Genomic DNA, 16,053 nt, shown 5'->3' on the forward strand with positions numbered 1-16,053 from the left:
ATGTACAGTACCCAACAATTTGTACAACTGACAACAAAACCGCAGGTTACATACCAAAAAGACAATGAAATTGAGCGGCAAAGTACAAGCAAAATAAGAGACATGTTGCTTGATAGTGGAAACAAAATGTTAGTTGGACCGAAAGCTTTGGAGCATAAAACTTTGGAGAGAACTCATTGTGTTTCAGAATGAATAAATATTTTGATCAGACCCTGCCAAGCATTTTGTTTTCAAGTGCAGCCTTTAACAATAGTTTTGCATCATTTATAGTCCAGGCACAGACTGCTTTTGTTTGTTCTTCTTGTTGTTGCATTTGGCAGAACAGCTTATGAAGTACTGAATGATCACAGGGCTGGAGTGATTATGTGAATATTTCCAAACCTTGTTTTTGTCTGGATGGACACATTTTCACTTCAATTCAGTTTAGTTATATAAATTTTTTTTTTATACAGTTCAATTCAATTGAATTTGAAAATAATTGTCCCTATAAGTTTTATGCCTAATGAACAAACTTCTTTTTCCGGCTGCTCCCATTAGGGGTCGCTACAGTGGATCATCCGTCTCCATACTACTCTGTCCTACATCTGCCGCTTTCAAACCAACTACTTGCATGTCTTCCCTCACCACATCCATAAACCTCCTTCTTGGACTTCCTTTTTTTCTTCTTCCTGGTGGTTCTCCTATACCACATGTCCCTCCTCTGCACATATCCAAACCATCTTAATCTGGCTTCTTTCCCTTTGTCCTCAAAACCTTCTTCGCTTCTCTAACACACTCTCCATTACTATGCACTGTTGACTGCAGGTACCTGAACTCCTCCACCTTCTCCACCTCTTCTCCCTGTAACCGCACCACTCCACTGCCCTCCCTCTCATTTACACATGTACTCTGTTTTACTCCTGTCCATCACCACTGCAAACAAGAAAGGGTTTAAAGCCGATCCTTGATGCAGTCCTACCTCCACCTTAAACCAGTCTGTCATTCCCACTGTACACTTCACTGCTGTCACACTGTCCTCATACATGTCCTGCACCACCCTCACATTCTTCTCTGACACACCTGACTTCCTCATACAATACGACAACTCCTCTCTCGGCACCCTGTTGTACGCTTTCTCTAAATCCACAAACACACAATGCAACTTCTTCTAACCTTCTCTATACTTCTTCATCAACATTCTCAAAGCAAATAATGCATCTGTGGTGCTCTTCCTCAGTATAAAACCATACTGTTGCTCACAGATGGTCACCTCTTCACTCAAACCTGGCTTCCACTACTCATTCCCATAACTTCATGGTGTGATTGATCAACTTTAGCCTAATGAGGAAACTAATGCATATAATACCTCCCTGGGATGGTATGGGGAAGAAATCTTGAGAGGAACTTAAAACGTATCTTTATTTAGGTGACAGAATTTCAATGCAGTATAGCTTCCTCCATAAGCTTTTGTTAAATACTGAGTGGACAACTGTTCATGGCAACAATAGCCCTTGAAGCAAATAGTTTATATTTTTAGTTTTTTTAAAGGTATTTTCAAGACAGATAACTTTACATTACTCAATATAAAAATCACATTTTATAAATCAGCATTTATTATCTTTCGGTAGAAAATGGATTTATAGTCTTTTCTTGGAACACTGAGTGTGAGACATAAAGATTAATGTAAAGTTGGTCCTTCACAGGGCACTGTGCACACATACGCTTATTTACATCTGAGGTAAATTACCATAACCATTACACCTACCTGTATGTTTTTGGGAAGTGGGTGAAAACTTCTGGAGAGCCCAAATTAAACCCAGAAGTACATGGTGAGGACCCAGAAATGGGAAATGCCAAACTGACAGAAATTCCAAATACCAGACTGACCATAACCTGAATTGGGAACCGTATCGGGACCCTAAATCTTTGAAGAGACCATGCAATCCACTATCCAATCCCACTTTCTCACAAAAACACAACCTAAATTTACCTTCTATCTGTTTCATGTATGAAACACACACAGGCACACAAACCCACAGAGTGTTACCACACAAGTAGTGTTTACCTTGGGTGTGTGTGTGTCCCACCACTGTCCCTCTAATCAAAACCAGATTCATTTATTTACTCAAACACACTGCGCATGAACATGATCTAGTGAACTGGTGTGTGTGTGTGTGTGTGTGTGTGTGTGTGTGTGTGTGTGTGTGCCAGCAAGGTGCTTTGAAAACCTGCAGCTTGTGGCTAAAAAACACACTTAGTGTTCCCATAGTAAACTACAACAGCAGCCATGTTAATGTGTATATATATATATATATATATATATATATATATATATATATATATATATATATATATATATATATATATATATATATATACACATACTTGGTAATGGAAAACAAAACACAGACAGACGTGATTGGTTGCTCAGATGTTCTACTTGGCTGTGATTGGTTGGTCACATGTTTTATTGTGCTGTGATTAGTTGCTACAGTGTTCTACTCTGCTGTGATTGGGCGTGCAGATATTGAACTGAGCTGTGATTAGTTGCGCAGATGTACTGAGCTGTGTTGTGCGGCAATTAGTTGCTCAGATACTGATCTGTAAATGCTCTGAGCTGTGATTGGTTAATTGACTATATAATTACAAGTTTATAGTGTATGTAAAGTAGAAACAGGTTTAATTTAGTTATTACTCCCACAATTTTTACTGTCTCTCTCTGACTCTCTGCCCTTTTTTCTCTTCCGCACAAGTATACAATACTGGGAATGAAAATAAAACAAAAAGAAATCTGGAAACAATTTTCTGTCTCTGTCTGCGCTCAAATTTTCTTGTACAGTATTTCAGTCTCTGTCCCTCCTGTCTCATACTCTCTCTCTCTCTCTCTCTCTCTGTCTCTCTCTGACTGTATCTGACTCTCAGCAGAATCTGTTTTTCTCTTTTGTGTCGTGTGTTTCTGTCATTGTTCTGTTGCTATGAGCGTCTGTTCACACTGATTGACACAGGATGTGAGTCACACACACACACACACACACACACACACACACACACACACACACTCACTCACACACACTCACATAGGGATTAAAGAAGGTGAGGTCATGCAGAGTGGTGATCAGCCTTTGGCTCAAGATCTATGAGGAACACACACACACACACACACACACACACACACACACACACACACACACACACACACACACACACACACACACGTACGTACGTACGTCTTTGGGTTTTACTGGAAGTCTGAAGGGAAAAACAGGCAGAGAGAACCAGCAAAGTTCAGTCAGCTTTATTTATTTGGCAAAGAGCAGTGATTATGTGGCTGGTGATTATTGTCTCTTTCTCTCTCTCTCTCTCTTTCTCTTTCTCTCTCAAACACACACAGACACACACACACACAGAATATGGATGTACAAGAACAAAGGACTTCAGGGCTTTTTCTGTTGCACAATGATCTCTTATCCTCTTGCATCTTGTCCTGAGACTGGGAGGAAGTAAAAAGGAAAAGGAAATTATATGGGAAATAAGTACAAAATGGGGAGAGAGAGGAAGGAAAATATGAGAATAATAAAAGAGAAAAGAAAAACAGAAAAGGACAAAAACAAAAAGGGGGGGGGGGGGTCGGGCAAGGAAGTGTCCTGTTAAAATACCACAGAAGAGTCTTAACAAAAGTGTTTCCACTGATTGGAATCCAGTTTCACCTGTGCAGGTCTACTTGTGTCTTACAACCAGGAACTGATCCAGAATCCAGTGGGAATACATTTCCTGCTTCCTGGTTTAAGATGTGCAGTACTTTCGACCCCTAACAGGAAGTGACAGTGGTTTAGTGGTTTCAGCACCTTGATCACTGAGATGGTTCCTTCATCAACATCATCATTTTCATCATCATTATGTACAGTATATACACATGTATTTACAATTTCATTCTTCATTTTAGCAAGTAAGAAAGAATTCTAAACAACAAACTGAAAACAAATGAACGAGGGCAAGGGTAAAACACAGACAGGAAAAAATTAAAAAAGGAAGACTGTCTCCCACATCAGAACGCAGTAAAGAGCAGAGTTTTAGTGGTGAGATGAATTTAAGTGGTTTGGTTCTCGTTGATAAATTGCTGTCACACTGGCATCAGTGTGACTGACATCAGGACGTCTGGTTTCTAATGCGGGTCTCTCTCTCAAAGGAGGCAGATGAGGCTTTTGCCCTGTTGGATCTCCTCTTGTACTTTGTCGCTAGACGTGGCGATCTCAGCCTGTGCACTGAAAACGGCGCTGATGAAGCTGAGCACCGTGCCGAGCAGTGCTGTATAAAATGCCCAGCCCACTGAGCACATCGCTGGGTTATACGCTGACGAGTTCACACCACAGTACTGCTTCACCTTCTCATTTCCCCATCCTGCTGCGTACAGAAGCTGACCCAGGATCAGGAACAGACCTGCACACACACATACACACAGTTAACACAATTGTACACCGGAACTGACTAAAGACCAGGAAAAAACATATAAAGAAAGTTTGAAAGAGAGAATTTGTGAAGTGAGGGAGGTAAAGAGAAAAAGGGAGAACGAAAGAAGAACTTCATGAATTGTGTGTGTTTCTCCAACCCACATTCTGTCACTCCATTTGAGACTTCAGCAGATGACAAAAAGACTGCCTCACTCACTCCCTTTCTCTCTGTCCCTCATTCTCTCGAACTCTAGTTTTTCTCTGTCTCTATCTCAGTTTTAAATGAAGAAATGAAAACTAGGTCATAAATTCTTTCCACATGTCGCCCAACCACCGACTGATAGGAGGCACGGTTTCAATTCACACACACACACACACACACACACACACACACACACACACACACACACACACACACACACACACACACAGCTGCACTACATTACTGCTAGAGTAGAGGGACAGGCCATGGAGTCTAAATGCTTTAAGAGTCACAAAAGTGAAACAAGCAAGAGAGACTTTTGACAACACACAATCATCATCATCATCAGCAGCAGCAGCAGCAGCAACAGCATCATCATAATCAAATCACCTAACAGCATGGAGCTAAACAATCAAATCACTGCTTAAATCAGGAGCCTGAATGATGAATCACAGATCAGCATCCAGCCTAAATACTTTACTGGGCCTCAGAGCATTGCTAGATGGATGACTATAAAAGAAAAGTATTTTGTGTATATTTGTGTGTGATTGTATGTGTGTATATGTTTCTGTGTGTGTGTAATTATTTGTCTGTGAGATTATCTTTGTATTTGTACAATTATCAATGCGTCTTACTGTGTTAATCTCTAGGTAGAAGTGTGTGTGGGTGTATAAGATTATTTGTGTGTGTTAATGTATGTGCAATTATATGTGCATGCGTGATTTTCCATGTATTTATAATTATTTGTGTATGTGTGTGTGTGATTATTTGTGTTACCATTAACTGTGTGCGTGTGATTATCAGTGCATATGTGATTAATTATGTATGTGAATACCCGTGTGTTAATCTACACGTGTGTCTGATTTTTGCTGTGTGTATGTGTACATGTGCACGAATGTCTGTGTGTGTGTGTGTGTGTAAGATGATGTCATTACTGGGCTCTATGGTCCTGTAGGGTAACCAAGGTGAAAATCATGATGGGACTCTCCTACAAATGATGCAATTGTGCAGGGAAAATGTAAACGTTTTACTGTTTTCATCAGCTTAATGAAGTGCAGCACGATGACATCATTGACAACTGGCCTCTTACACACACACACACACACACACACACACACACACACACACACACACACACACACACACACGCACACGCACTGATTGATCCCCACCCACACTGAAAGAAATAAAACCTTTCACATTGTATTTTTTTTTAAATCAGTTCAACCTTTTTACATTGCCATATGAGACACACTTCCACCCAAAAAAAAGTGTTGGATTAGACCTTGACCACTGTTCTTTTTAGTCTCTCTGCAGAACTGTCAAGGTTCTCACCCACACAAGACCATCAAGAGAACATCACCCTCACACCTAAACACCTTAACCAGGTCTGTCTGTTCATTTCCTCTCAGCTGCTAAAACACTCCAGTTTTCTGACACTTCTCTCCGCTCCCAAGCCTTTTTACATTTGCACTGCAACTATCGAGTTTGTACTGTTCCTTCCAAATGGAAGTTTGTTGAGCCTGCTCCTGAGAAGTACACATGTTTTTTGAAAGGGTTTGGGGTTCTTTTCAGATCTGGTTGCTTTCTTTTGAAAAACTCAGCAGGCTTGACTATTTGGCTTGAATGTATTGTCTCTAAATGCCTTTTCTGCTGCCAATAACTCATTCACATAAAACACACTGTGGTCTGCACAAATCACGCTTGTCTTCAGTGCACATAAAGGCGGATTTCTTAATTTATTTAGCTTATAAATAATTTAATTTCAGGTCTGTCTGTCTGTCTGTCTGTCTGTCTGTCTGTCTGTCTGTCTGTCTGTCTGTCTGTCTGTCTATCTATCTATCTATCTATCTATCTATCTATCTATCTATCTATCTATCTATCTATCTATCTATCCTTTTTCACTTTACTTGAAGACCCAAAACATTTCCAACATCACAGTTCCCCTGTGCACAAAGCCAGCTCCATGAAGATAGGCTTTAAATGAGTTGGAGTAGATCTCCTGCTATTGAGCTCTGATTTTAATCCTATTAAACACTTTTGAGATAAGTGTCAATGCTGACGGCACCCCAGGCCTCCTCACCTCAGCTACATTAGTACCTGACTTTACTAAATCCTAAATGGCAGAATGAGCACAATCAATCAATCAATCAATCAATCAATCAATCTATCTATCTATCTATCTATCTATCTATCTATCTATCTATCTATCTATCTATCTATCTATCTATCTATCTATCTATCTATCTATCTATCTATCTATCTATCTATCTATCTATCTATCTATCTATCTATCTATCTATCTATCTATTTGAAACTGCTAATCCCAAGTAAATCAATCATGTTTACAAGTAACATTTTCAGATATATATCTAATCAACATTACATCTATCTGGATGAGATCAAATTTCTGAAAATGTTACTTGTAAACATGATTGATTTACTTGGGATTAGCAGTTTCAGGATAAGTAATATACTGTCACACTAAAAATGTCCTGCATACTACATTCACTTCATTTAATACACTTTGCTTGTTGACTTGAATTTCTGACCTCTAAAAATGTTTAACCCCCCTGTTAATTTCGAGTTAAGAAATGAACTTCAATCAACATGGCTGCTCACAGCCCGAACAGCACTTCAAAAGAGTTACACTGTATATATTTTACAAGTATTTGCTTTAGAAGTATCCAGGTACAGACCTTTTTGCTTGTTTGGTATTTAGCACTTTCGAGAAGGAAAATATACATTATTCATTACAGTTAAAAGATATAACATACACATGTACGTACAGTCGGAAGTAAAAAACAACATAATGCTTCGTACTGACGGTTCACTTAAAGAGTAAGTCGAAAGAAGTAGCAGACTGTAGATTGCTATCTTGATAAAGTTTTCATATCCTTCAGAATTTTATTCATATTTAATTGTTCTAAAATTTGAACTCTTGCCTAGATTTCATTTAGTTCCCAGCAGGAAGCAATAGGAAATAGTAAGCGCCTCCTGACATTGTTTTAAACTAAAAATAAAAAGCTAAAAAATGCCTGTGGAATCTCAATTAAAAAGTCAATGCAGATGGGATGTACTTATATAAAACACGGCAGTGTAGACAGTTAAGAATACCCTGACATGGATTCAGACAGGACTAAAATCTCAGAGATACTCCAGTAATGAACACATGACCTAAATAAATGACATATTTTTACTCTGAATGTTTAATGTCTCTGTCTCACATTTACATGCCAAATATTAACATTAAATATTAACCTGTTTTATTTACCAGTTATTCTTTTTTTTTTTTTTTTTTTTTTTTTTTTTGTGTTCATTAATTAAAATAATAATTAGCAATAATTAACTAAATGTGTATGTAAATAGGTATACATTTAATAAATATTAATTCATATTTACTAAATATTTATGTGTCTAAATATAATTTGACGATTTCATATATAATATATAAAATCCTATGATGATGATGATGATGAAAATGAGTTATTGTTATTATTACTACCTTGTTTTTTTGAAACTGTGTGAAAACCAGTGGATGAAATTATGGATGTAATCACCCAGAATGCAAAGCACTCTTCAGTGGAACTGACTAAGGGTGAAAGTTCAGTTGATCCTTCCTGTCCAGTCAAAATATGCTGGAACAAACAGCAAAATAAGTTTCCAACCCTCCACCCACACACACAGAAAGTGAGTAAGAGAGAAAGAGAGAGAAATCCCGAATGGACATGACACAGGAGTGAAAATATTCTGACTCACTTAAGAACGATGAGCTTTGGGTTTGACCTCTGACCTCAATTAGGTCATTGTTAGTGAATTACAAATGCACAAACACACACAGAGACACACATACTTGAGGGAGGAGTGAAGCTGAGTTTCGCAGCTGGAGCTTTATTGCAGTGGTAAATGTTTAAACAGCAGAAAGGTCTGGCGTGACATCACCCTGCTTACAGTATAATGTATAAACCTGTCTGTCTGTCTGACCGACTGTCTGTCTGCCTGTCTATCATTGGAATTTTTTATCATAAATTGAAAGTGAGCAGTTAGTGTAAGAGATGTGTATATTAATTCCCATATATTATGACCTTGATTTATAATATTTTGTTTTTACTATGCTGTGCACACAATAATCAGAGTGTTATATTTAATCACTAGTTTTTTTGCGACACCTGACTTTGCCAGCCGTATGTGGTTCTTCCTCAAACTGTTGCACAAAGCTGGAGGCACACAGTAGTATAGGATGTCTTTGAATGTAGTAGCAAGAATTTTTTCATTCACTTTAACTGTATGACCCTATGTGGATAAATGAGCACAAATCTCTACAAGCACACTCCAAAATCTAGTGAAACAGAACAGTGGAAGTTATCATAACAGCAAATAGGAAATAAATGTAGAATGGTGTTTACAAAAATAACATATGAATCTTATATGTCTATGAACTTTTGGCCATATAGTACATGCAAGAAAATCCATAATTGTAGGATGTGCTAGATCATTTGCTATCATATAATCTGTCAGAAATTAGGGTGGAAGCCATATTTTTGTATTAAAGTAAATTTAATTGAAGTGATAAAAAAATTACGAATAGGAGAATGTCCGCAATATATATATGTACAGGCAACTACTATCCTCACAAGAGCTTTATTTCCCTAGACGATATTTTTAATCATACAATATGTCATTACATTAGTCTGTTTGGTTTAACATTTACGTTCTTTTTTTGGTCCACAATGTCTATATCTGTTTACCATGGTCATGGACTGTTGGGGTGATTTTATTAATCTTAAAGGCAAATCCCAAAAAATCTAAGAATTAAAAAGTCACATAACCTGTCTCTATGAAGACTCCATGCATAATTATTCATAAATATTAGCATTTTGCGCAAAACATTTGTACAATATAAGCCACAGCGTGCACATGACTATTACCCTGAACATCACTGCACACTTGACAGGTCAAATGCAACCCTGTGGGCCTTCTAGCTCTCAGTGTTTCTAATCCCCAAGATTTACAGAATGAATGCAAGTGATCACTCTTAAAGCTACTGCATGTGTATATGTGAATGTGTGTGCAAATGTGCTTGTTTGTGTACCTGCGATGCCCTGCAGTAGTCCACACACATTGAAGATGCTCTTCCTCATGATGCTCTGGAAGCAAATTGTAAAAATGGAGGTGAAGGCCACGGCGCTGAGCAGCAGGATTCCCGTCGCCAGAAAAATGGCTGCCGCCTTCCAGAAACCGCTCGCAATCTCATCAAATGTCAGCGCGTAAGGACCGCACATAAATCTGCCCACAAACACACACCGCCCGAAAAGCCCAAGAGTAGGCCGGTAGGCCTCACCGGATACCTCAGGTGCAGATTCAGGCACGCGTGGGAACCCCACCAGCCAATCAGTGCTTAGGAAAGCAATGAGCTCGCTGAAGGCCGCACCAATACTGAGGAGCGTCCAGAGCATGGAGCGGCATGTCACAATCACATGACACATGATGAAGTCAGAAGGGGTGTGCAAGAGGGTCCCTGAGTGATTGTGAGTGTTCCTGGATGGGAAGCAGGGCAAAAAAAGGAAGTGTACAGAAAAAGTAGAGAGTGAACCAGCCACTCCAGAACGTGTCCTAAATCACAGCCTTATATGATTCCTGTCTTTTTTCCGACAGATGTAAGAAGTTCTAGCTGTCGCACTCTTGCTCTCGCTTCCTCCAGTCCTACATCCTACTAAGGGAGGAGATCATGGCCGTCTATCTCTCCTATACAAACACACACATACAAAAAGGCTGGTTAGTTTTGGTTTAGACAAAGACTCATCATTATGAGAAGAAATCTGAGTTCATGAGTCACTTTCGAGTGTGAAAGTGAAAAATGAAACAAATGTGATTTTTGATGTTACGTTGCTGAATAATAACTGTAGTCTACACAGGGCACATTTAAAGGAAGGAATGTTTTAGGATCATTCCAAATGGAAGTGTTACAAGCAGTTGCTATAAAAGACCTCAATGTCTGAAGGTAGTGACTGATAAATCCTTCACCTTTCACTCACAGGTGTTTCAGAACTGACCAGTTTCACACTTGTAATAGTGAACTGTAAGTAACTTAATAATTAACATAAGCACATAACACACACAGAGACAGACACACACCCACTTGTGTCTTCAAAATTTGACATCTAAAAATGCAGTGTGTGTGTGTGTGTGTGTGTGTGTGTGTGTGTGTGTGTGTGTGTGTGTAATTAAATTCCCTCCTATGAACAGCACTGGGCTGTCTGCAGCTGATAACAGTGTTTATGTTTGCCTCCAGACACACACACACACACACACACACACACACACACACACACACACACACACACACACACACACACACACACACACACACACACAAAGAGATTAACTGTATCAGGTTTCTTCTAAACCTCTGTAATCTCTTTAAATCAGAACCACAAAAACATGTCATCCATCATCTTTCATTCATTATCCTTCTTTCGCTACTTCTATACCTTCTTTAGGTGTGTGATAGGGTATATTTTGGTGTTGTTTAAATGTGTGTTAATGTAGCGTTTGTGTGTTTTAGTGTAGTGTTTATGTGTGTTAGTGTAGTGTAGGTGTCTGTTAAATTAGGGTTGACATATGTTACTGTAGTGTGGTGTGTGTTAATGTATTGTTGGTGTGGGTTAGTGTAGTGTTTATGTGTGTTTGTTAGTGTAGTGTTGGTGTACTGTATGTTACTTTAGTGTTTATATTTGTGTGTTAGTGCTGTGTTGGCATATGGTACTGTAGTGTTGTGTGTGTTGATGAAGTGCTGTGTGTTAGTGTAGTGTTTTTGTGTGTGTGTGTGTTAGTGTAGGGTTGGCATATATTACTCTAGTGTTGGTGTGTGTGTTAATGTAGTGTTGGTGTGGGTTAGTGTAGTGTTTATGTGTGTGTGTTAGTGTAGTGTTTATGTTTGTGTGTTAGTGTAGTGTTGGCGTATGGTACAGTAGAGTTGTGTGTTAATGTAGTTTTGGTGTGTTTAATGAAATGTTGGTGTGTGTAAATGTAGTGTTGTGTGTTAGTAAAGTGTTGTGCGTGCTGCTGTAGTGTTGGTATGTGTTAATGTAGTGCTGTGTGTTAGTATAGTTTTGCTGTGTGTTACTGTAGTGTTGGTGTGTGCATGTATTGTTGTGAGTTAGTATGGGTTGGGTGTGTGGGGGGCAAAATTCATGGATTTTCGGAACGATTACGTTCTAAGACCCCCCACGAGTTCCGGGGGACCACTGTAGTGTTAGTGTGGGTGTGTCGTAGTATAGTGTGTGTTACTGTAGTGTTGATGTGTATGTATGTGTGTGTGTGTGTGTGTGTGTGTGTGTGTGTGTGTGTGTGTGTGTGTGTGTGTGAGTGTGAGTTAGTGTAGTGTGTGTGTGTGTGTGTGTGTGTGTGTGTGTGTTAGCATTGTGTAGTGCTAATGTTCCTCCTTTCTCTCTGTTTTCCTTTTCGTCAGCACTAGCTTCTTCTCTTTTTGCAATGTTCTTACTTTTTTCCACCTTTTCCGATCTGTGTGCAGGTCAGTGTGTGTCAGATCTGCACTGGGATGGAAGAAAAGCAGACTGGAGAAAATATATAATTAACACACACACACACACACACACACACACACACACACACACACACACACACACACACAGAAAAAAGAGAGAGAAAGAGAGAGAGAGAGAGAGAGAGAGAGAGAGAGAGAGAGAGAGAGAGAGAGAGAGAGAGAGAGAGATGTAGATTACAGGGTTCTTATGCAGGAAGGGTGGAAATCAGATTTTGGTGTGTGTGTGTGTGTGTGTGTGTGTGTGCGCTGGAGGACAGAGTAGAGAGTTCTCGTGTTTTCTCAGCTGGGGCAGAGGCTGTTTAGAGTTAAGAACTTTATCAGTTATAAGTGTTTTCAGCACCTGCAGTGTGTGTCCGTGTGTGTGATTTTTATATCAGTTTCACATTCATAAATGTTTCCATCTATCCATTCATTTTTCCATTTGTCCATTAATCCATCCATCTATCTCTCTTCTATCTATACATCTACAGCTTTATCTTGTTCTCACTCCATTTAGTGTATGCACTGATTCTTACATCTGCAGTTATGTGTGTGTGTGTGTGTGTGTGTGTGTGTGTGTGTGTGTGTGTGTGTGTGTGTGTGTGTGTGTGTGTGTGTGTGTGTGTGAGAGAAGGAGAGACTATTGTTGTGTGTATGTTTATGTTTTAGGAAATCCAGGGAGCACAAAAGCAACAACCTGATATATAAGAAGCTGGGTATGGTTACAATTGTGTGTGTGTGTGTGTGTGTGTGTGTGTGTGTGTGTGTGTGTGTGTGTGTGTGTGTACTTTTCCATTGGCCTGATTTTGACAGATGTCCTGAATTTCTTACACGCAACCTGCACACACACACACACACACACACACACACACACACACACACACACACACACACACACACACACACACACACTATCCTGGATAAATCAGGACTGATCTCTAGTCTCTGATTAAATCTGTCAGTAAATCAGTGTGTTGAAACATTTATATATTTTATTATTAAGCTTGTTATTCACACACCCACACACACACACACACACACACACACACACACACATACACACACACAGGAACTCACACAGTTATGGAAGGAAAACGATAACAATACAGTTAGCCTTGTTACACAAAATATATGCGCACACACACTGCAGGGGGCTGTGGGGGGTCATTGCAGGACTAAAATACAGCTCTTAGGATTCAATGCACCACTTAAAGGAGTATGTTTGTGTGTGTACACATACCCAATGAGATATATAAAAAGGTTCAAATTCAAAAACTTGGTTGTGTTCTACTTGCTGATGCACAAATAAATCTTTATATGTGATAATATGTGATTTATTAATTTTTACAATTTGAAGTCTGCATCGGCCCAAATCTCTCTGCATACTGGCAGATTCATAAATGCAAGCATTAAGTAATGAACAGATTTATTAAAATGAAAATTCACTAATGTATGAATTTAGCAATGTACAGATTCTATAATGCATATATTTTACATTGTGCAATTCACAAATATACTTTTTTACTAATGTAGAATATTTCCTAATATATAGATTTACTATATGTCCAGATTTCCTAATGCATGAATACATTAATGTGCACATTTCCTAATGCACATTTCATCAGGATTACTGGCCAACATTCAAACATACTATACTCTTAACCACACTGTGAAATACTACACATACACAAGTTAACTACAATGCGACAATGCATCCTCAAATACTACACTGCACTGAAAATAATACACTACATCATACAATGCACCGTACACCTGAAATGCCACACAGCATAAAAAAATTCCACTCTTTGCCTTAGAACTACTGTGTATGCTATAGTGTAGTTTTACACTATACCCTTAAATGCTAAGGTAAACTACATGTACTACAACTTAACACTATGACAGAAATACTACACAAGATACTAATATATTGCACTACATCCCACTGCACATTAAAATACTATACTGGATCTAAAAACACCACAGTACATGTGAATATATAACAGTAAACCCTAAAATACTGCAATATATCCCTAATTACCATAGTACACACAAAACATTAAACTACATCCTAAAGAACTACACTTCATCTTTAATTCTCAACAACACACTAAAACAGTAACAAAGTACTACATTACATCCTGAAATGCTATAATGCATTGTACTACACCCTAAAATACTACACTATCCTGTAAAATCATTACAATACACTCTGAAACACTATATATGTCATAAGAAACTTTAGCTACTGTTGTGCACTACACATTCACATTACACACTACTGTAGCACACTACAAACCGTTATATTACACTACAATCTATTACAGATGTAATATTATAACGTACACAATGCAATAACACACTACATGCTACACTAACACACTACATTAACACACTACTAGGACACACTGCTGAATCAGATTATACACTAATACAACCCACTGTGCAATCACATTAAATACTACTAAAGCACTCTACACAATCACATTACAAAATACTTTAGTGCACTACACAAAGCAATAAGAAACTACACTACACAATCAAGCTACACATTACTATTGCACAAGGAACAATCACATTACACACTACTGTAGTGCACTACACAATCACATTACACACTACTGTAGTGCACTACACAATCACATTACACACTACTGTAGTGCACTACACAATCACATTACACACTACTACAATATACTACAAATTATTACAGCTGTAATAATATACACACTACTGAACTGCACTACACAATACAGTAACACACTCCATGCTACTATAACACACTACTTAATCAAACCACACACTGCTAATGCAAACTGCACAATCACATTACACACTGATATATTGCAATACACACTATTATACTACACAAACACAATACACACTGTTTTTGCATACTACAAACTACTATAAAGCAATACACACTACTGTAACACACTCCACAGAACTCAGGTCCCTGAATGGGCTTCATGTGCTGAGAGCCAAAACACAAATTAAACATAATAGATGAAATCAAAGTCAATTCAAATGCCAGGAGTGGTTAAATGAGATCAAAACATCACAGAAGATCAAAGTGAAGGCAGTTGATTGAATTCTGTGATTAATTTGAAGTCTGACCTGTTCAGTGTGAGCTTTCTGTGTCCATATCCAAGTCACGACCACACGTTTCCCTCACACACTGACTGAGAAAATCCCCCACTGCACTTTCTACTCCCCTGACTCCACCTCCTCCACGTCACCAAGGCAACCCCCACACTAGACCACACCTCCACATCCATCAAAGTCCTGCACTGGTAGCAGGAAAGTCCATTCGACAGACTAGAAGTTTTCATCACCCTGTCTCACTCTGCCTGTCTTACCTTCTCTTTCTGTGAAAGGTGATTAGTGGGCTGTGTCTTAATCCATGGTGCCAGTTCTATTGGCTTTTGTTTCAAATCCTTTTAGACTGACCTGAGGTCAACTGGGAAACGACAGCTGGATTTGAAAGCCTTCATATTTGTGTGTGTGTGTGTGTGTGTGTGTGTGTGTGTGTGTGTGTGTGTGTGTGTGTGTGTGTGTGTGTGTGTGTTATGTGTCAGTTCTACCTGCAGACACACTCACACACAAATTACAAATGCAGCAACTCAGGAAGTTTCCATAATGTCATGACTGGCAGCTTAACAGGGAAAATACAAAAAGGAAACAGACACACACACACACTCCAGACGGCCTGCTGAGAGTGTGAGAGTTACAGGCTGACTAATGCAGATCACTGCTGATTCTTAAACATACCAGTCTTTAAACAGTGCCATACCAAAACTCTAAAACTACAATAAACCTTGAACCCAAAGAGTGTCTCATTTTCAAGTTAAAATTTAAATCACTAAATAAATTATAGA

At 38.7% G+C, this 16,053-nt stretch overlaps 1 protein-coding gene across 1 annotated transcript; it reads right to left on the minus strand.

Annotated features, from left to right (window-relative positions):
• Positions 1-3,259: 3,259 nt before the first annotated feature.
• On the minus strand, positions 3,260-15,418 carry lhfpl2a (LHFPL tetraspan subfamily member 2a). Its single transcript, XM_083565607.1, has 3 exons — positions 15,293-15,418; positions 9,722-10,374; positions 3,260-4,416 (listed from the first exon to the last, which is right to left on the minus strand). Exons 2-3 carry the CDS (start codon positions 10,113-10,115, stop codon positions 4,160-4,162), a joined length of 651 nt encoding a protein of 216 aa, XP_083421733.1. The 5' UTR covers positions 10,116-10,374; positions 15,293-15,418; the 3' UTR covers positions 3,260-4,159.
• Positions 15,419-16,053: the final 635 nt, after the last annotated feature.

Source organism: Silurus aristotelis (assembly GCF_946808225.1).
Source record: "Silurus aristotelis genome assembly, chromosome: 16".
NCBI classification, from domain to species: Eukaryota; Metazoa; Chordata; class Actinopteri; order Siluriformes; family Siluridae; genus Silurus; species Silurus aristotelis.